Here is a 22,200-nt window from a genome sequence, read left to right on the forward strand (position 1 = left end):
GATGGAAATAGAAACAAACCTAAACTTTTAAGTGACCACAAGTTTAGGAAAACTTCCAAAGAGCTCCACATGGGAGTATATTCCATCCTGAGCACTTATTTTTAATCCCTAATGATGCTTATTGACTTTTCTCTATAAAATACACAGAGGTTCTAAATTTCTCTGAATATAATTCTAAACTTAGGAAATTATGTGGGTTTTTCAGATACAACAGTATTTTCTTTTTGCGTAAATGAAATGTTTCTGGAATAATTTGTGTATTGGTTTTCACTTTCTAACTTGTAATTTCAGACAGCTTGGTCTGTTTGCTCTTACGGCATTAAATTTGAAAACAGTGACATCTAGAGGAAGTCAATGGAACTACAGTTTGTACACTGCGTCATCTCTTTCTGTATTCGCTGGCACAGCTGGATGAAACGTAGTAGGAAGCTGTATGAGGTACAATTTCAAGTTTCGCCTATGCAACAGAAAACCGGAAGTAGTTTTACATTATAAAACAAGAGTACTAAAAAAATGCAGTCACTCCTTATACTGAAAAAAAAAGAACATGCAGAAGAACAGAGAACGAAAATGTAGATTTCAAAGATGTTTAAATTTGATACGGGTGAATTCATCTTATGATTCATTAACAAAATACATGGATATTATATTCATTATTTTTAAAATTTTGAAATAGGGTTGGACAATATGACAATATATTGTTGAACTATTTATGATAAAAAATAATGAAAAACAACATCAGTTGCACTGGTCACATGAATTGTATCATTAAACTGCATAAACTAACTGTATTTAACCATATTTTTGAATTTATTATTTATTGATTCTTTCATGTAACAAACATGGAAGAAAATAGAAAAATAACAACTCCAGCAATGCTGCCAGTTTGTTTTATCTTTTTTAAAACCCTAAATAATTTTAATTTTGTTGTGAGAACGACAAATCAAAATTATTGTTACTGGACAAAACTGAAAACGATAAATATCCACATTAAACATAACAGCTGTCCGAGATCTTTGCCTCCTGGGCCCTTAAATAACCATGTGAGCTAAAACTATCATCAAATTCTTACGTAAATGATGTCTTGCAATCTGTTTTCATTGGCACAGAGTTAGTTTTCATTATATTAACATTTATACGATCATTTACAAATTGTTGAACTCAAACGTACGTACGTATTTTGTTTTGGAATGCTTTACCGGAAGTGGTAGCTCCGAATACGAGTGGTTACATAATTCATTAAAACAGCGTTAGCGGCTAACCAGTTCAACTGATCGACCTGGGAAATTATCGGGAAATCGACACCATTTTTTCATTCTTCCTCTTGTATGTCTGTTTTTGTTGACGTGGACAGAACTGCTCTACACTTTTTAGCGGGTTTGTGTCGGAGGACTATTAACTCCGGGATCGCAGAGTGACATCTTGACTGACTTACCGCAGGTCTGTGTAACTATCAAACATCAACGCTAGCTAGCTGCTGATGTGCTTCCAGTCTTCCGTTGAAAGTCACTTTTACTATCATTGCAAGTAGCATTTTAATGCCAGGTGGATATTTGCTGACAGAAAAGGCGCTAATATAGTAGCTAGTGACCACGATTGTACTTCACTTACGGGTGAAAGTAATTCGAACTGCGTGTTACAAAATTGTAAAAACTCAACTGCTTCTTCCTGTCTCTTTTTGTGCTTGTTTATTACAGTACTATATGAACAATAGGAGGACCACTTTAAGTTTTGACCTTGTGAATTGGGCTGAAAACCCGCCACATCTCGAATGTTCAAAATCAATTATTGATTGTAAATTAGATTACAAACAAGATATTAAAGGCTAGCTTACAACCTACACTGTCGGAGTATTTAGGTTTTTAAATTTATTTTCACTTTTGTTTTTTTTTTGTTTGTTTTGTTTAAGCTTTTTCCTGTCACACAAAGACGCTCTGAATAAGGGTTCACAAGTGGGATTTTCCAGTGGGCGTGTTGAGGTACAGAAAACTCCGAACAGACGTGAATGCGGCATTAAAGTTGAGGCAACAGTTTGACCAATGATGAATGTACAATCTACAAAAATGAAATTATATAAATAACTATTTTATGAAAATCTGAACATTAACTGTGTAAATCACCATAAGAATAGCAATAATAATAATAGATTGCTGTGATGAACAACATAACCAAAAGATTTAAGGAAACATAAACCAAAAAGAAAACTTAAACAAAAAAAAGTGACTTTTTGAACATATTAAAGCATTTACAGTTTTACAGTCGTAGATTTTGAATTTAATTAGATATGAATTCTTTTCCAGCTTTCTGAAGGAAAATAATCATTAAAAAACACAAAAAAAAACTGAATTAATAAAATTTCAATGTCCATCTGCAACTAGACAGACATTTTAGTACTTACTAAGGTGATTAATAATCTGTCCTGCTCCTACTCCTGAACTCTTGTATATCATCAATGACTGTGAAAATTAACTGATTTAACTGTTTGATTATTAAATTTTGGGAAAATGGGTGTCCGCAGTTAAGAGTGATGCCTAGAGTCTAACTCTGAATTCACATCATCTCACAGGAGAAGTTTTTAAATAAAAGCAAGTTTTGTTGTTGTTGTTTATATATATATATAGATCTGGAAGAAAAGGGATATTTGTTTTAGGGCTGCCACTATGGGTTTAGTTATTGATTATTCTGACAATTAACCAGATAAATGCAGATGTACATCCTTCTAATGTTTGAAATACACAAAACATGCAAATAAACAAATAATTAAACTGTTTTTAAGTAAGAAAATAAACATTTTATTGCCTAAAATGAAAGGTGTTTGTTAGGGTTTTTTTTGTTTGTTTGTTTTCTTTTTACAGCATTTGAATGTGGTGAACCTAAAACCAGTCCAGTTTAGGAGTTCTACATAGAACATGTCAATTTAACCATTTAATCCATAGTTTATTTACATTTCTGAGGCATGTCTAGAGATGCTTCTACTTTTTTCTAAAAACTGTACATATTTTTTTTGTTTAATTTCTCCAAGTTGATCTGGTTGATTTTCTGCTTTCGTGTTTTTCCAGAAGTCATCATGGCTGTTTGCCGAGATCTGTGGTCCAGGAAGCTCCTGGCTCTGTCTCTGCTCTTCTACTTCCTGCTAACTTTGGATGTACACGCGCGTCCGGCCAACATGTCATCCTCCAAGGATAAGTCTCCGGCCACTAAGGACGAGAACGAGATCCTTCCACCGGACCACCTGAACGGGTTAAAGATGGAAATGGATGGCCACCTCAACAAGGACTTCCACCAGGAAGTGTTCCTGGGGAAAGACATGGAAGAGTTTGAAGAGGATTCGGAGCCAAGGCGGAACAGGAAGAAGCTCATTGAAATTTTTGCCAAGTAAGAAATGTCTTCCTGGCACTCTGTAGACAGCTTGGAGTCTCTGCATTTCTGAGCAAGGCGTGATAAGATCAGGTTTGCTGCAACGCTGAAGGTCAGGGCTGAAATTGCTAAATATTTCAACACTGAAACAGAAAAGTATCCTTTACTGTCCCTCATGGGGTGAATCAGCAACGGGAGCTGAAAGATAACGAATGAGATAAAAACAGCAGAAAGGTCAGTTATGCAGCATAAAAACTGTAATACAGCCACAAAATGCTGCAACGAATCTAGTTAAGGGTGTGTTGCAATATTAGAATTCTGCAGAAATACTGTGGTTTTGTAAATGCAGAGACACAGTTCTGCTCACTTCAGGCCTTCTTTACGTTGCACAGAAGATGGTGGAGAAAAATTTAAAGGGCAAGTTCAGTAACCACACACGTACGTCTGCATTCCTGGCAAACCTGCTGTGTTGGTACACCTTTAATTAACGTGGCAACTTGGAAACAAAAACATCTTTTTAACTTTCTCTTAAATTCAGCTGAAATCAGTCTAGCAAAGATATTTAAAAAAAGACACAGTTTTGAAGGGTGATGACATCTAAATGGATTCCATGGATTTCTAACAGATGACACCATTAAATGAGATTTTTTGCATTTTAGCTGAAGAAAGAATTGTTATGTTGGAGTCCAACAACGACCTGCAGAGCGTTTCGCCTCTAATAACTGCTAGCCTTTCAGACCTCTGCAGTGTGAGTTGCTTTCTTAGTGTGTGCAACACGTCTGCAGAACTGACACAGTTAAGTGATGAAATCAAAGAAACTTTAATTTAGGACAGGTATTCTCAAGAAATACTAAACGTAGCTCCTTCTGGCCTCTTTTAAGGACAATTATTTGAATTTCTCAAATTGTAAAAATCTAAATTTAACTATTCCTAGGGATTTTGATAATGGCATTTGACAAATGTGATTGTGTTTGTTACATGTCTCATCTCACTTTGAACTGCCTTGTTCACAAACATCTTAGGCTTTAAGAGAAATCCTAATATGAGAAAATGTTTGGACTTGTGAGGAGAACGTTTAGTGAATTTAAGAGTGTCTTAAATAGGGAAGACGGTGGAACGACCAATAGAAAGAAGAGATATAAAACAGATAGGCACTACTCCTCTGGTTGGTTTTCATGTCCTTTACTTTAAAATTTTATGTTGGCCATTTTGACAGAATAAACAGGTTTATGCAAGCAGGCAAACACAGTTGATTGCTGACAGCAGAGCGTCCACATTACCGTCAAATATTTGAGGTAGTAAAATGAGAAACAGCGACAAACTGCAGTAATGATGGTGGTGCAAAAAGGTGCAAACAAACGAGGGCTGCAACTAATTCGATTTTATTCTGATGATTAAAGTATACGAACCCTGCAAAGTTTTATTCATCCGACTACGACTGGATAATAAATCAATAACAATGTATATTGATATAGACACTGCTGATGACATCAGCAGAATATTCACTGAACTCTGATCCAGAACCACACGGCATTCTGGGAGATGTAGACAGAGAAAAACTTTAGTTGCTCAACTTCTTATGGTCAGGTTGGTGGCATTAACTCACTCACTCTTTGGTTACCTAGCAACTCACTCACTCTTTGGTTTCTAAGCAACAACCTTTTGAGTAACTGGCACAGCAGCAGTTTAAGGTTTTGCTGCCAAAATAAACAGCAGTGTGGAGTGAAAACTGGATGAAAGGCAGCAAACTTGACTGACTTGACATTTTTCTTTTGTGAATTCCCTCGTTCCAGAGTCGACGTCAACAAGGACCGGAGTGTGAGTGCCAAGGAGATGCAGCACTGGATCGTGGAGAAGACGAAGGAGCACTTCAAGGAGGCCATGGAGGAGAACAAGAACAGTTTCAGGGCCGTTGATCCAGATGGGGATGGTGAGAGTCTCAGATTGATAAATATTTAAAATGTATTCAAGAGCTAAATAGTTGTTTGCTCTTGCTGCTTTTAGGTTACGTAACATGGGATGAGTACAAAGTCAAGTTCCTGGCCAGCAAAGGTTTTAATGAAACAGAGGTTACTGATAAAATAAAGAAGAAGGAAGAGCTGAAGCTGGACGAAGAAAGTAAGTGGATTTAATGCTTTGCTGTTAAATGACGAAAGGCTTCAAATCTTTGTTATAAACTGTTTTTCTTGTTTTTATCCCTGCAGCTCAGGAGGTGTTGGAGAGCCTAAAGGACCGCTGGTTTCAAGCCGATAATCCTCCTGCTGACCAGCGGCTGGATGAAGAAGAGTTCCTCTCCTTCCTCCACCCTGAGCACAGCAAAGGCATGCTCAGATACATGGTGAAGGAAATAGTGCGAGACTTGGGTACGTTAACATTTTCTAAATCTCTGTTGCATAAAGCTGCTGTAAGCCATCATTGGAGCTAAGACTGATGGGGAAATTAAATGTAAATGGCTGTTTTGTTTTGGTACCAAGGAACCAGACTTGCTGCAATCTTTAAAAATTTTAATAATGTTAAATGTTTCATTTTTTTTTACTTTGGGTGCTGATTGGCTATGGTGCTGCAATTAAAGGACTGACTGGTTCAGTTTCTATAAATTTATCGAGTTAAGATGTTGAAATGCTCTCTGGTTTTACTAATTATTGTATAACGAAGGGCAATTTAAGCTGGAGATGCAACGATCTGATATTAATATCTGTATTGGTCCAAAGTTCGGAAAAAAATCTAGCTCAGATGTCAGTGACTGTGCAGATCTATTCAGTCTAGTTCTATGGGTTATGCTCTGAGCGATGTTGTTAGATATTTTACTTTATATTTAAAATTCCTATTTACACTTTCTGAACCATTTGAAAGGTTTGTTGCAATTTATTTTTACTTGTTTGACCAAGGTAGGCAATCTATTGTTTTTGTCAGTTCAGCTTTGTTTTTCTGTATCGGATCGGCATCGGTTGACACTGACCCTCAGATTGGTATCAGAAGTGAACCAACTGAGTCAGTGCATCCCTGATTTAAGGTGTCCTGTGTTTCTCCTGCAGACCAGGACAGAGACTGGAAGCTGACCCTGTCGGAGTTCATCTCTTTACCCGTGGGAACTGTGGAGAACCAGCAGGGGCAGGACATCGACGACGACTGGGTCAAAGAGAGGAAGAAGGAGTTTGAGGAAGTCATCGACTCGGACCGCGATGGCATCGTAACCATGAATGAGCTGGAGGTGAGTCGCAGAAGAACTCACACTAGCGCTTTAACATTATCTTCCACTAATTACTGTGTTGCTTTAGCACTTTAGTATTGGTGCAATTAATGTTTATTACTAATGTTTCAGGGTCATGGTGGTCACCACTGACAATGTTTTCAAAATTCCTTTCCTGTAATTTAGCTCAAATAGCTCAAAATTTAAAACTGGTGTTCTAAATGTTCCCAGGAGTACATGGACCCGATGAACGAGCACAACGCTCTGAACGAGGCCAAGCAGATGATCGCCGTTGCAGACGAGAACCAGAACCACCGCTTGGAGCTGGAAGAAATCCTGAGGTACAGCGAATACTTCACTGGCAGCAAGCTCATGGATTACGCCAGAAACGTGCACGAGGAATTCTGAGCACAAAGCTTACAGACGCCTTCACATGTACACACACACACACACGCACACACACACACCTCCTAAATCTGATTCAGGGACAAGTCTGGATCTGTTGTTTGTTTAATCCCATCACTGGGTTTTCTTCCCCCAAACATTGAAAGTTAACACAATGTACTTTCCATGCAACATCAGACGGTAATTTGGGGATTTTGACTTCTCCGAATAAATTTCTTAAATTGTGGAATGTGTGTATATGATGAACTTTAGCCCAGATGGTACTGTTTGTGTTGGCTGATGCAGCCATTTCGCCAGCATGTCTGTATACAGTGTAAATATTGACATTTGTTGCATAGCCATATGTTTGTTGGAGAGAACAGAGCTACTCACATGTAATATAGACAGTTAGTCTCATTAATAAGTCATTGCTCTGAGTTTTTTTCTAAAACTGATTTCTGATGCTCTTCTTTAAGTGTCACAGTAGGAATAATTGGATCGATTGAAAACCTGTTAATGTTCCTAAAAGCTGCATCAGTAAAATATCTATGTGAATAGATGTATATATATATATCACATAGATCTTCATTCAAACTACCAAATTACAAAAAGAATGAAAGAAATTAATATATTGAGTGGTTGTCACTTTGATGAACAGAAAAATAAATTGCATCTGAATGCAACATGTCTATTTTCTTTTATAATAATTAAAGCTCTGACTTTTCTAACAGCAGCTTAACTTTATACTTTTATTCATGTGGATGAAGATGGATTTTATTTATTGAACTGTTTAATTTTGAATGTTTTAATTTCTTGCACTTATTTACTTTGGGTATCCTTGAGTTGGTTCCTCAGAATTATTCTGGTTTGTGTGAAATTCTCTTCATTTTTTTTTTTTTTGTTTAATTTTAAAAGCATGAAGAAAAAGAATTAAGTCCACATGGATCGTTTGGGATCCTGCTGCTGGTTGTGCTGTCCCCGGTTCGATTGTAAAATAAGATTTATAACAGAATGTTTCGGCTTTTTAAAATGTACAACAAATAAACATTTATCAACCAAAACACAACTGAATATTTTTAGTGGCTTTATTTTCTTTGTGTAAAGAGGCATCTGTAATTAAGTAAAACTGCTAAAAGAAGGTTTAGAAATATGTATTAATCCTGTAGTTAACATGTTAAGTTAAAATTTGGTGCATTTTTTTATGAAATCTGAATCTTTTATTCTATTATAAAACTGACAACATTCTAGATTTACTGTCTATACTCTGATACATACTTTCATTAATGCCCTTTTGAAATCTCTGTTACTTTTGCCAAAAATTTCTGTTCAACCTCAGAAATTTCCAAGTTTTTTTCTACAACATTTTAGATCAAAACTTGTATTTTTGGAGGAAAATTACTTCTTTTTTTATATTCAATGCCCCTAGTACGCCATCATACAGATTCATACTTGCTCCACATTCACATAAAATTCTTTGTAGAAACAAAGTGCACAAACTTCCCAGTCTTCAGTTTAGTATGGAAATTAACTACCAATTACAGAGAAAATTTGTTCAACTTGTTAAACTTTAATGTAGAAATGTAAAAATACACCAGTGCAGATCTGCAGCAGATACATCTTAGTGGCTAAAGATGACAGTCACAGGTAAGATATTTACTGCTTATAACACTCAGCAGAACCTCACTTTAAAGAAAAAAATGTGGAACTGTTTAAGTATAAAATCACAGAGGCAGATTTATATTTTTGAGATTTATTGCATACATACAGGTCCAGGATCACTGTGTTTCTCTAATGTTGCACATGAATGTACGGACAGCCATCACATGAACTATGAAACAGCAACATCTGAACATTAATTTATCTTTTAGCTAATTTCATTGTCATGTTTGCGTCAAATCAAATGCAGTAGTTTTTCCCCACAGACTTCTACCCGATTAAGACGTTTGGACAGTTTACTTCACAGACACCACTTCACAAAACAAAAACAAACATTTTTTCCAAAGAAAAAAAAAACCAAACACTTATGTTGTATAAATTTCAAATCTGACTGAACCGGTTACAAACTTCTGCTGAGATCTACTCCCATAATGTGTCCTCTATGGGATGTTTAAGTCCTGAATTCGTCCATAACACACGGCATCTTTCACTACAATTAACCTTTGACGCCAAAGGTTGTATTCAGTCACATATAAAACACTGACACATCAGTACACAGCACGGTATGTTAACCTTTTTTTTGTTTTCGATTAAAAGTTAAAATACATACACACTACATTCATTACTCGAACATCTTAATCCAACTTACCACAATGTGCAGATGTTACATAGTTAAATAAAAAGGGAAACTGCCCTTATAAGGCAGCTGAGTTTGGGAATAAAATACTGTAAAAAAAAAAAATGAAAAGCAGCATCAGTTTCTCTACAACATATGCCTCTTACTCAATGAAATGTTGCAACTCAGGATGTTGGGTGACTTTCGGTTGGGCTGCGCCGCTCGTCACAGTGATGCAGCAGAAATAAAGTGGAGCAGATTAAAATAAAAATGGAGCCATGTTTAAAATAAGAGCTCAGAAACGAGGTCTGTGCTCGTCTCCAGCCCCAGTTTGGTTATGGTTGAGTGCTGCTGCAGTCGTCACAGGTACGGGGGGAACTGGTTGAGCTTTCTCTGGTAAGCAGCACTGGAACGGTTGAAAGGCTGGGGTTGAGGGTTGCTGTACTGTCCGGCTGCAGGCCCACCGAGGGCCAAACCCGCGTTCTTCTGCAGCAGAGCCAGGGAGGAGTAAGCGCCGCTCGGCCTGCCGCCCTGCATTTGGTCCACGGCCTGGGACACGGAGGCCAGGGCGGCCGAGGCCGGGTAGGTGTACAGGTTCGGCGTGGAGCTGAAAAGGGCGGCGTCTTGAAGGCGGTAGGAGGAGTGAGAGGAAACGGGTGGCGGGTATGTGGGTTGACGGCGTAGGGAGCCGCCGCTTCCTGTGTGACTGTGGGAAGACTGCATCACGGACTGCTGCACCTGAAATTCATAACGAGCTGATTTAGATGGGAAGCTGCTGCTCTCAGTAGGCCTGTCACAATAAGCAACACATAAATTAAAAACGAGCTCAATAATTTCCAATTCTATGATTTATTGATTTATTTGTATGATTTATTGTAAAAAAAAATTCTTTCACTCTTTCTACCAAGAACTAGATGACAAATGTAATGTTTGTTACTGGTTTCTCAAGTGGTGACTATATTGATTTTATTTTCAAAGTGCTTTTTATGACGTAAAGCTCTCTGAACTGCCTTGTTGCTGAAATGTGCTACACAAATAAAGCTTCTGTCTGGTCCTTTGGTTTCAATTATCCCTTTCTTTGAAAGACAATTTTGTTTACAGCGACTTTATAATCCATTTTACTTGTTGCTTCTTATTTGGGGTATTTAAAATATCTTCCAGGTCAGGTGTTAAATTTTCTTTTGAAATTAAAGTTTATAGCCCTTTGAGAGGTTGTGCTTGCGTCTTGAAAATGGACTTAAAACAAGCCTGCTGTTTATCGCAGTAACTTCCGGGACAAATAGATGACATTTTGTTAGAGAAAAAATATAAAAACCTTTTTTCCTTTTTAAGATTATGCTCTACCTTGTGGTGTGGGTCACATAAAATCCCTCCAAAATATTTTACTTAACATGGCAAAGTTTGAGGGTGGTGTATATTTTTGTAATTGTGGTGATGTAATCGCTGCTACCTGACTGAGGTTAAGAGGTTGAACTCTGCCGGACGCTGCGCGCTGATGCCGATCGGTGCTGGAATCTCCTGATCGGCATGACGACTGAGCCGACGCCTTCTTGGACTTAGCGGAGGCTCCGACTGCAGAATCTACTGGTGCAGAGCCAGAGAGGAAACTGAGAGGCTGGGCAATATGGCTTATAAATACAATCTTTTTTATACTAGATCTGATTTTAATAAATTTTCTTCGATCAAAAATATTTTCAAAATTGGCTTTCATTTCAATCATCCTTTCTGTGAGTTATGAGACAGAGTACAGAGACTAGGCTGTTTATCTATGACAATATAGTCACAACATTTCCAGAAAAAAGACAGAATTTTATCATTTTAAATGAGAGAAATGTGACGTGACTTCATCAGTTTGTGTGAAACAGACTCAGTTGTTTGCATAATCATTTCAAAGTTCTACAGATAATAATATGATGTTACTGATTTAAAATATTAAGTATTTCTATTAAGTATTATTTGCAAAACTTAGAAGACTTAAAATAAAGGGTGTATTCTTAATAAATAACAGAAATGTGAGGGCGAACTGGACCTGGGGCTTCTGCTGGCTTGGTGGCTGCGCTCTCAGCAGGCTGAGGCTTCACAGAGGGCATGACGATGGCCAGAGACTTGGAGGGCTGAGAGTTGGTCTCAGGGCTCAGAGGGCTGCTGGTGCTGGACGAGTCGGAGTCGTGGGAGTCATGCACCGTCACACAGCTGATCACGTTTGTTCTCTGGCTCGTTCCGGAGCTGCAGGAGCGAAGCACCATTAACAGGATTCATACATTTTCCTCACAGGAGAACTCAAGCACTTTTCTAGCATTTTGAAGGCAAGTTTTCTAACTTTTCCAGCACCAACACTTTGGATATTAAAACAATAGAAATGGCGTTTGACATTCTACAGCAGAATAAACTAAAACATTACAAAATTGTATGTTATGAAAAATCTAAACACAGATTTAGCAAACAATTCCCCAATTTTAATAACTTTGTTTAAAGTTTAAAATATAACACAAACTTTATTTTAATTACACAAATCAGTAGGTGATTAGGAGTAATAAATATTCTTTACATTGAAACAATCCAAACAAATCATGCTAAGTTAAATTAGCTTTCTTCTCAAATGTTTAAACACAATATGCAAAGAAAGTCAAAGAAAAAAAATCTCTTAAAATGTACTCGCTATGTTTCAGGCTCTTAGCAAATAGAAATGATTTTGGTAATTTTAACTCACCTAAAAGAATAAAGGTTTGGCCTGATTTAACTTCAGTGAGAAGAAAAAACTATATTTTTGTTAGACTTACACAACAGCGTATTTGGGTCATTGTAGATAGAAAAAAACAAAAGTAGAAGTACGTTTCTGCCAAAAAACTGAAATTTTGAGATTACTCCCAGAAATATACTAGAAATAAAACAAGGACAAAAAAATAATTTTTTCTTTTGCCAGAAATTTACTCCTTATTTTCTATCTACAATGGTCACAATATGCCGTTGTAGATGTATGATAATACCTGGTTTCAATCGTAAATAACATTGACTTTTCACGACTTAGCTTTGGAGTCCTAAACTCAAAATAATCAAAATAACCAAATCGGACTCTGGATATTTGAGGGTTCATGCAAAACATGAATCTTGAAAAGCATATTTGTGAAGGTTATGTCTGAAGTTCGGCTCACCAGGCAGCCATGACCTTCGTCTCGCCCTCGTCCTCCGAGTCGCTGTGGATGGTGATGATGCTGACGGCGGGACTCGGCGTGTCAGAGATGACGATGGGCTGAGACTGGTCACCGGGGAAAGAAGCGCTGTGGACGACTGTGGAAGCCGAATGCAGCCTGGAGGGGAGGAAAGAGAGAGAAAGGCATTATGAACAAGAAAACTTTTCAGATACAAGGACGAAAGCTGTTCTTGTTACCCATAATGCAGTTGTTCTGTCCCTTCGACCTCTTTGATATTTTCTTGAAAAATCAGCTGTATTGAGTATAAACGTTGCCTGTATATGTTACACGTTTTTAAAAAACTTATGTTTTCGGACTGTGGGAGCCATAAAATCTTAAAGCATCAAAAATATTTGGAAAATTTTGTTTTGTTTGAAGCACTAAATTAAAAGGTAAAACACACTTCTACATATTTTACACAAATCATGATTGAAAACATGAATATTTAGTTGCAAATGTGCTCCAAATTATTTATTAAAATTTTATTTTTAAAAATACTTTATTCCAAAAGGAATTTAAAAACAAAAACTCTCTGGATTGTTATTTTTACTATTTTCTCCACTGTTTATTCAATAAGATTATCAACTAATAACAATATATTTGAATATATGATTAAATGCAGTTGCTGTGTGCAGTTCTTTATGAGACTTGTGTATGATTGCTGTATCACGCAGTCACAATCATACAGTTACCTAAAAAGGTAATAATAAAGAGATCAAACTTAAACCACCACTATTGGTCCCATGTAATATTCTTAAATGTTTTTTTTTTCTTTTAATCTGTAAACAGAAAATCCTCACAATTAACAATTGAAAACATCCATCTGTGTGTAACTAATCTACATCTACAGATAAATAACATTCTAATTTATTGGTTGGGTCTGTACATATTTGTGAGTTTAAATCCAGTTATTCTCTTTCTACTCGGACTGGGTGAGACCAGACACCTGGCTCTGCTGTCTGCATGTCGGCCCTTTGACCTCTTGCCCTGTTGAGGTCTGGCGTGAGCAGCCCCTGAGCTGTGGTTCTGCACGCCGGCGTGACGGCTGACGCCAGAGTCCTGCTGGCTGACGCCGTCATACTGGTTACCATGACGACCCCTGTGGGGGGAGTGAATTAAAAAACATGTATAAACAACTTAGAAACAAACTATTATTTTATAGACAAGTTGCATGTTATTGTTTAGATCTGGAAAATTTGCCGCATGCGCACAACGCTGGAAGGCGAAAAGATGATTATTTCACTTTTCATTATACTAGTTTAAGACTGCGCTGCCGCAGCAGGACATTAGCAAAAATAAAGTGGAGATTTAAGTATTACAATTAGAAGCAAAGCACTGCATCCCTTTTTCTTTTCTTTATCACGCATGCATTTAAGATTTAGCATGGTATGTCAACAGTCATTGTCGGCGAGAAGTTTTTTTGCGGGACTTTGTGCACGTGACTTCACATTGCAACCTGTCTATAAGTGCTGGTACGTCGCAGAGTCTTGAGCTGACCCTACCTCCACCCAGCAGCCTGTTGGCCGTCAGCCACCGGAGCGCCCACGGGCGAGTCGGGCACCACGGCCTGGCCCGGGTTGTGGATGGACATGCCGGGCATCTGCTGCCAGGTGGAAGGGATGAGGATCTGCTGCGTCCCAGCCGGCCAGCCCTGCTGTTCATTCACATAACAAAATAACATTTAGTTAAACACAGAAGTTCACATCAGTTCTGGAAGGCAGGGTGACATACCTGTGTCAGCATGCTGGGCTGAAGGTGGAGAGACTGGGAGGACTGGTTCTGAGCGACCAGTGGCACCGAGCTGTCCATTCTTACTGGGTAACCAGAAGGCTTATTGGTGGTTTGGAGACCTAGGTAGAGAAAACAAGCATATCCCAGCATTTCTCACTTTCTTTTCTAAGAAAGAAATTACAAATGGCCTAAGATACTTTCAAAAAGTGGCTTTTGTTTCAGTCACCCTTTCTGAGTTGTACGAGACAGTATTAGTCAGGCTACTAGAATTTTTGTGTAATTACAAGAATATAGTTATAAAAATAGCAGAATATAGGAACAAATTTTAAAAGGAGAACATCTTCAAATTGTGAGGAAAAAAGCGCATACAGAAGTTTGTTAAAGAAACAAACTATGAATAAAGATATGAGGGGTTGTTTAAAAAACTAAATGTTAGGGTGAATATTAAAAACAGTTGTACTTCAGTTTTTCAGGTGTAGACTAATTGTCTGAGGAATATAAACGGTGTCTTCACTTTTAATAAAAATAATCATGCAAATAATTTGCTAAACAAATTATTTTTGAACTAGAGTGCATTGGTGAAGAATAAAACTTTTAATCTTCAAAACCCAAAAATTCTCTCACCCTGGATGGTTGGAGGGCAGACGATGAGCGTCTGCTGGAACGGTTCTGTCTGGGCGCAGAGCTGCGTGGGTCGGGTCTGCAGAGGGACGCTCTGCTGGGTCAGGCCCGGGATGTTGATGGTGGCCTGCTGGTAGAGACCTGGCTGATAGTTGAGCAGCGGGACGTTGCTGCTGAGGGACAGAGACTGTCCCCCTGCGGACGCCATCTGAGGGACAAGACAGAAAAATGTTCTCAAACGTCAGCTGGCGAAGCACAGCAACAGAGAGAAATAATTATTATTGCTAGATGGATGAGGACAAAATATATAGCGCCTTGCAAAAGCATTCAGTTTTTAAACTTTTTCGGCACTGATCACATCAGCTCTGCAAGATGGCGGTGGCTGCATGATGCTATGGGGAAGCTTTCCCGGTGAATGAACAAGAGTTCTGCAATCTGTGGTTCTTAAAATATAAAAAAACAACTAATGTTTTTAAATAAAGATATAATAACAATAGCTAGTCTTAGTAGATGTACAATGTTTAAATTAAATAATTGTATTTCATTTCCACAACATAATTCAACTGCTACATATGTACTTCTCCTGTCTTTAGGTTGGAAACTAATTTTCAGACATATCAACATCCCATAAAAAAATGGTCGATTAAAAATGACAAAGTTCCTGCAATAGATATTTATCAGAAACTATGAATTGTCTTGATTTAAGGTCATGTAACATTTCCGACTCTAAAGTTTTCTTCAGCTGCACTTCTAGGATTGTGGAAACAAAATGTCGTTGTTGTGTGAGAACATGATGCAGATTCAAAGCGTGAACGTTCCCACCTGGTTGTGTTGGTTCAGCTGACTGCTGAATGTGACGGTCAGGTTGGCGGCTGCGCTCGGAGTGCTGCTGCTGGCAAACATGTTCTTCCCGTTCTCAAATGCGCTGCATCTGCGTTTGCATATGTCCATGTTTTGGAAACAAGACTTCACACTGGCAAATGACAAGAAAATAAATAAATAAATCGGCAAGCAAAACAAGCAAAATAAGTTTATAATCTATCCAGATTGATATATCTGTTTACTGTGAGCTGTGGGGGAAGTGCAGCAGGTGTGTCATGGTAACAAAAGGATGGTTCAGCGTCTTCATGGGCGTGATCCTCTTGTCTGCGTCGAGAGTAAGCATCTTTTTCAGCAGGTCAATGAACTCCCGTCTGTCGGCTTTCTCCGCCAGGATGTCCGTGCCCTCCAGGCTGGTCATGTTCACCTGCAGGAGAGTCAGTGTTTGTAAAAATGTCCCACAGCAATCATGGCAATCCAAAACTCAATGACCATATTGTACATTTACATTCATACCTGCATCATATCATCCAGGCAATTGAAAATGTATTTCCTTGCCTCCTTCGACTTGATGCCCATCTCTGCCTCGTGTTCAGCAGGTGTCTGCAGGGGAAAAAGAAGAGCTCCTAAACATTGTAGACAAATCTAAACTGTACAGAAAAATCCCAGTGGAAGCACTGACTTTGAGTCTCCAGAGAGGGTAGCTTGAATCGGGGCCTCGGTTGAAAAAACGGCTCGTCTTGGTCCCTGCACTCAGCAGGTACTCTGCTGGGAGACCCTGAGTCTGGGAAATATACCGGATCTGGAGAGAGAGCAGTGCAAGGAAGCTTTACACACATGCAGTCTCATTTTTTACATTAAAAGCTACTCACACTGCAAAAACACAAAGACTTACAAGGTATTTTTGGTCTAATTTCAAGTGCTAATGTCTTAGTATATTAATAGTTTTAGTGGCAAATTTTTTCTCTCATAACATGGGAGAAAAGATTTCCACTGTTCCACTGGCAGAAAAAAAAATCTGCCAGTCGACCTAAAATCAATTTTAGGGAATTATTCACTTAAAAAAGCTCATATTTCTTGCTGTAAAGTTACATGTGAGTTTTATTTTTTAATTATTTAAGAGTTTGTGTTTTTATAATGTACTTTTAAGTTAATGTATACTAAATATGATACTACGGAGAAACAAAGTGTAAAACAACTGAGGAAGATTTTTTTAAAAAGTAGAAGATGCTTGTGTGAAAAGTCTAAATGCCCTGTAAAAATATTTGTGCCCATTGAAGTTTTTCACATTTTTTTGCATTACAACCACAAACTTTAAATGTGAAAAGTCAAGTTACAGCTATTAATTGTCAAATGTCTGAAAAATGTGACATGCATTGAATTTAGGCCCCTTTACTCTGATATCCCGGAAACAATCTGTCTTCTAAAGTCACGTAACTGGTAAACAGAAATAAACAAGGTGTAATTCAATCTCAGCACAAAAACAGCTGTTTTGTTAGATTTGTTAAAGAATCTTATTGAAAAACAGCATCATAAGAAACAGTGAAGAATACAGTTAAAGTTGGTTAATACCATAAAACAAAATGCTAGCATAATCAAGGGCAGTACTATTCCATACCTCAGGGGCATTAAATACAAATTCATGCAACAAAATGCTTTTAAAAACACATTACAAGTTTCCCCCCACATCAATTATGCTCTACTTTGTGTTTGTTTGTCATGCAAAATCACCCCAAGTACATAAAATTTGGAAATATTTCCAGGCTTAGTACATTTACACTGTGCAACTGACCCATTCAGATCTGCAGAACAAACAGTGCAAATTATGTAAATTTGTATAATTGTGCCTCTGTTTGAAGAGAAACTTATATTGAATTAAAGTGACAAGAGGCCCGAAAACAGACTCAACTTAACAGATTCAAGGAAGCATAATAGGTCATCTTTAATACAATTCCCTCTGTCAACAAAAAAAACATCTATGAAGTCCAATTTTTTCTGTTGATTATAAATTGATTTGGCCCAGTCTTCCTCAGCCTGAATGATCTGAATGGGTCAGGAAGCACATAAAAACTCCTTTACAGTGCATACGACCTGGTCGTACTCTGATGCACCAGGATAAAGGGGCCATCCCAGGAACAGCTCAGCAATGACGCACCCCAAAGACCACATGTCGATCGCTTCGCAGAAAGGGAGACCTAGGATAATCTCTGGAGCTCTGCATATACACAATTACGCCGAATTATTCACACTCAGACTGAATTAACTGAGAACCTAAAGAAACCTTTGCAGTGGATCAGATTCCTGACCTGTAATATCTGGACTGGAGGTAGGTGGAGCACACTGCTTTGGAAACGTGGCTGGCAGAGCCGAAATCGATCACCTTCACCCTGTACGGCTGCCTCAGAGGGTCAACCAGCATGATGTTCTCTGGTTTTAAGTCGGCGTGGATCAGCCCCAGGCTCTTCAGCTTCATCAGCGCCGTGGCGACCTGCTGCAGGATGGGCCGGATGCACTTCAGCATTAGAGGGCTGAACTTGCTGTGCTTCAGGAAGTCGTAGAGGTTCTGCTCCAGCATCTCGAACACCAGGCACGTGTGGTTCTTGTGTTGGAAACACTCGTACGATCGGACGAAGTTGAACTCATCGGCGTTCTCTGTGCTCAGCCTGCTGAGGATGCTCACCTGTCGGTGGAGGAAAGACGGGGATAAGAGATTCATAGAAGGTCCTGGCTAAAAAATTATTACTATTTTATGAGAATATAGTCATGATATTACCTTAAAAAATCTAAAGATTAGGAGAAAAAAAGTTGTTTTAATAAGAAAAAAGCTCATGTCAAGATCTGACATAAGCAGCTCAGTCTGCGTGGTTCTTTCTTCAAAATAGACAGTTGCCTGTTTCAATTTATCAGTTATGAAAGCATTGTCAGTTTGTTCAAATTGATAATAACTTCCATGCCAATGTGTAAAAGATTAATTACTTCTATTAAGTATTTTCTGTAAAACTTATACCAAAGTACAACGGCCAACAATCCTCATTTAAATTATTTGTTATATTCCATGTAGTTCTAATAATATTACTACTTCTTGCATTATTTCAATTGTATTCTATGATTTTATTATCATAACTAAAATAAAAACATCATAGCCTGTACCTAATATAAAGCTGACCTGAATTAAAAGACCAAGTAAATAGAACCTTTAAGACATGCTTGTTTCAATGCTGCCCTTAGTGGGCTGACATCTGAACCAGTGGTTCCCAAACTTTTTCAGCTGGGCCCCACAGTGGTTCCCAAATGTTGCGTTTAAAGGCGGCTCGAAAAAACAGGTTACCACGTTAACAACGGATTGAACAGTTTTAACTGCTGATAAAAGTGACAGAGAACACACCTATGGGAAGTGCGGAAGCCCCTACTGTATCAAATTGACAGAGGAATAACAGAGTTGGTCATTCTAAGGTAAAAACCCAGCGCCCCCCATGTTTTTCTCCTCATGTTTTTTTGTTTTTGTTTTTTTTTTCTTCATCCAGACAGCTTCCCGCGCCCCCCCTGCAATGGCACGGCGCCCCCCCAGGGGGCGCGCCCCACAGTTTGGGAACCTCTGCTCTAAACTATGGAAATCCAATGAGAGCAGTGGTGGAAAAATCTAAATTTTCCAAAAATTAAATCTTCAAAACCCAAATATTTGGTCAATCGATCTATTAACACTGCTAAATTTGAGATATTCAGCACAACAAACTCACCTCTATTTGCCCCTGTCGTGCATAAGACGGGTGGTTCTTCAGTATTTTAATGGCCACTATCTCGTTGGTGCCCCGCTTCCAGCATTTTGCCACCTGCCCAAAGGTGCCCCGCCCCAGAAACTCAAGCACCTCATAGCTGTTGGACATGGAGCACAGGATCTCATGCTGGACCAACTGGTAATCGCCCTCGCTGTGGGAGTTGCTACTTTTGGTGGTGGAGGTGGAGTGAGCTATGGACTGAGCCGTGGTGGTTCCCCCTCCGCCGCCGCCGCGGTTCGACACCACAGGCGCCGATAGCTCCTCTAGTATCTGAACGCTGTCGCTGCTGTCCACCTCCTCGCTCTTCCTCTTCAAGCTGTACTGCTTTTGGTAAAGCTCGCAGTGTTGGGAGGAGGACCCTGCATCCTTAATGTGCCGGCTGGAAGAGGTGGAAGAGGAAGAGGAGGAGGAGGAAGCAGGTCCACGAACGCTTCCTGTGCTGTCTGCAGCTCGTACCACCGTCTGCTCCCTGGAGCCGGCTGCAGGGGGATGGACCTGGTTGGAGTTGTACACCAGGTCAAAGTTAGAGCCGGAAGTGGAGGGGGCAGCTGCCTGCGAAGGGCTCTGCTGATAGTAGCCGCTGTCCGCCAACCGGTTGGAGACATCCCAGGTGGGGTTCTCCACTTTGAGCCTCTTTGGCCGAGAGTAGGCGCTGGAGGAAACGGAGGGGGAGGAGAACACTTGGAGCTGCGAGGACATATCTGCAGATGGGATTGAGACAAAGTGGATACTTTTGAACAAACTTGGTTTAAATGTCAGAAAAAGGCCTGAATTATTGTATTTTTAATGAACTACAAGTACATTGAAAATAAATCTAGCTGTAGGATAGCTACTGGCACAGGGGCTTAGGAGTTTGCCCAGGGTTTGTACACTTTTTTCACAGTAAAACTTAAGTACTTTCAGCATTTTGTCAAATGTTTCCAGCAGCACACTTTGGAGATAAAACCAATAGAAATGAACTAAAGGAGACAGTTTCAATTCACTATTATCATTTATTACTGTTAATAATATCTTGTTATACTATTCTACATAGTAGGGACAAGGAAAAACAAAAATATTACAAAACTTTAAGTTTTAAATATTATGCTAGTATGTTAATGCTAGCATAACACTTAATATTCACTATTGAAAGCAAACATTCTTATGGTAGCATTTTAGAATTTAAATGAGAGAAGGAACTGCTTATAGCATATAGTTTCCAATTATTATTGTCAGAGTAATAAATACTAATAAATGGAGTTATAATTCCTATTAGTAACACTTTAGCTATTGACAACATAGTGGCCAAAGCTAACTTTAGCATAGCCCTGAACAGTCCTGAGTTTTGTATTCAATATGGCTGCCAGCCACGTCCATAGAATGTAGCACAGATTATTTATCTGGACTTCTGATGGTTTCTTTCTCATGCACATAGTAGTACTGTAAATATCAACTGGAAAAAAATAATATTGTTATTGCCAGTAGCAGGAAGCACAGAAACAAATGCCAAACTCCACTGTTACCTATAAACTTTGAATATCTCTAGTGCCGTACTGAACAATATATAAAGTGCTTTGCCACCCAACTTAAATCAAATCTAGAAGTGTAGTAGTATATGTAATAAAAACAAATGACTTGTAGACTTTGCAGATGTCTGCACAGAATACCTGTTGTAATATTACTACTGAAATCTTTTGAGGTGATGTGGTTGATGAAAACATCTGAGCTGAGGCCCACGGAGTTAAAATTAGAAGCATGTCATTCTAAAATACTGGTTTTCTAAGGTGTTGACCATAATGTGTTTTCAATTAAATGTAGACACATTATGTCACTTTCCCCTCCATCTTTCAATTGGTGTTTATGTAAACCATTCCTCTCCTAACTGCAAGATCAGGTTATGATGATTTTTTTCTGTTAATAGTTTTGAACTAATCAGAATAAAACTTTTGAGTTACTACTGCAGATCTAATTTCTGGTTAACTGGTTAACATTTCTATTTTAGTATATTGTTACTGTGTACACATAAAATGAACTAGCCCACAGTATCCCTTTTAGGCTTTATCATGCAGGGAATCTCCAGTTTTTTATATTGTTATGCTAACTTCCTGAGTGTACGTTTTAATAAGCTATAACCCATTTATATCAAAAGACACAAGAGTCATGCTCTGCAACCCTTTGCCTCAGTAACCCACAAGGGGCAAACCAAAAATAATAAATTACTTATGTTATTGCTATTCAACAGTAACGCACATAAATAAATATGAAAAAATAAAGTAAATGTTGCTATGTTCAAAGCAAATGTTAAGTGTAGATGAAAAGGTACTTACAAAGAAAAGAGATGCACACCAAAACATTGCGTCAAGTCCAACCAATATCACATGAACCTACACAAATTTCCGCCTCCAGTGTCAACTAAACCAGAATAAAATAAAGCAAAAAGAGTAAATGACATTACCTGGATTTGTTGAACGAGCACACCGTCGCCAATCTGACATCTAAGGCCTCAACATCTTCCAGCCAAAGTCTGTGCGCCGCTGCAGCGGATCAGCTGAGCGCTGCGCAGCGAGCGAAGCAGGGACTAGCTAAGCTAATAACAGCCGGCTACGAGTCATACCTGACCCGAGTCCACAGGCGCATCGTGCATCCAGCGAGCAAAACCTCCACGGTGACAGTGAAGATGTCACATATTTTTACGGTAAGCAGCGTAGCCTGGACCGAGCACCATCTTCACAAATCGTCGGCCTGCTTCCTGTCTTGTGGACGTAACCACCGCACTGCATGGAAGTAACCAAAGATTGTCTATTTTAGCCATATCAGTCACTTCTTAGCGCTTGAACTTCATCGCAGAGTGAAGGGAGTAAAACTGCCAAAGATCGTCTA

The 22,200-nt window shown here is 38.7% G+C and overlaps 2 protein-coding genes across 3 annotated transcripts; one reads left to right on the forward strand and one right to left on the reverse strand.

Annotated features, from left to right (window-relative positions):
* Nucleotides 1–1,227: 1,227 nt before the first annotated feature.
* Nucleotides 1,228–7,997, forward strand: sdf4 (stromal cell derived factor 4). The gene is made up of 7 exons (XM_015004649.2): nucleotides 1,228–1,440; nucleotides 3,060–3,375; nucleotides 5,151–5,287; nucleotides 5,362–5,475; nucleotides 5,562–5,720; nucleotides 6,393–6,568; nucleotides 6,779–7,997. Exons 2-7 carry the CDS (start codon nucleotides 3,068–3,070, stop codon nucleotides 6,953–6,955), a joined length of 1,071 nt encoding a protein of 356 aa, XP_014860135.1. The 5' UTR covers nucleotides 1,228–1,440; nucleotides 3,060–3,067; the 3' UTR covers nucleotides 6,956–7,997.
* Nucleotides 7,998–8,665: 668 nt separating this feature from the next.
* Nucleotides 8,666–22,141, reverse strand: hipk1a (homeodomain interacting protein kinase 1a). 2 transcript variants are annotated; one of them, XM_015004648.2, is made up of 16 exons: nucleotides 21,776–22,141; nucleotides 19,303–20,042; nucleotides 17,872–18,245; nucleotides 17,657–17,780; nucleotides 16,248–16,367; nucleotides 16,082–16,168; nucleotides 15,811–15,992; nucleotides 15,569–15,719; nucleotides 14,750–14,954; nucleotides 14,126–14,244; nucleotides 13,897–14,045; nucleotides 13,341–13,493; nucleotides 12,356–12,511; nucleotides 11,233–11,429; nucleotides 10,654–10,784; nucleotides 8,666–9,941 (listed from the first exon to the last, which is right to left on the reverse strand). In XM_015004648.2, the coding sequence occupies exons 1-16, from the start codon at nucleotides 21,813–21,815 to the stop codon at nucleotides 9,564–9,566; spliced, it is 3,306 nt and encodes a 1,101-aa protein (XP_014860134.2). In that variant the 5' UTR covers nucleotides 21,816–22,141; the 3' UTR covers nucleotides 8,666–9,563. The 2 variants fall into 2 exon arrangements, with proteins under 2 accessions (XP_014860134.2, XP_014860133.2); XM_015004647.2 differs by having other exon boundaries at nucleotides 13,897–14,048.
* Nucleotides 22,142–22,200: the final 59 nt, after the last annotated feature.

Source organism: Poecilia mexicana, unplaced genomic scaffold (genome assembly GCF_051168715.1).
Source record: "Poecilia mexicana isolate PSO_F unplaced genomic scaffold, ASM5116871v1 scaffold_7, whole genome shotgun sequence".
In the NCBI taxonomy this organism is placed as follows: Eukaryota; Metazoa; Chordata; class Actinopteri; order Cyprinodontiformes; family Poeciliidae; genus Poecilia; species Poecilia mexicana.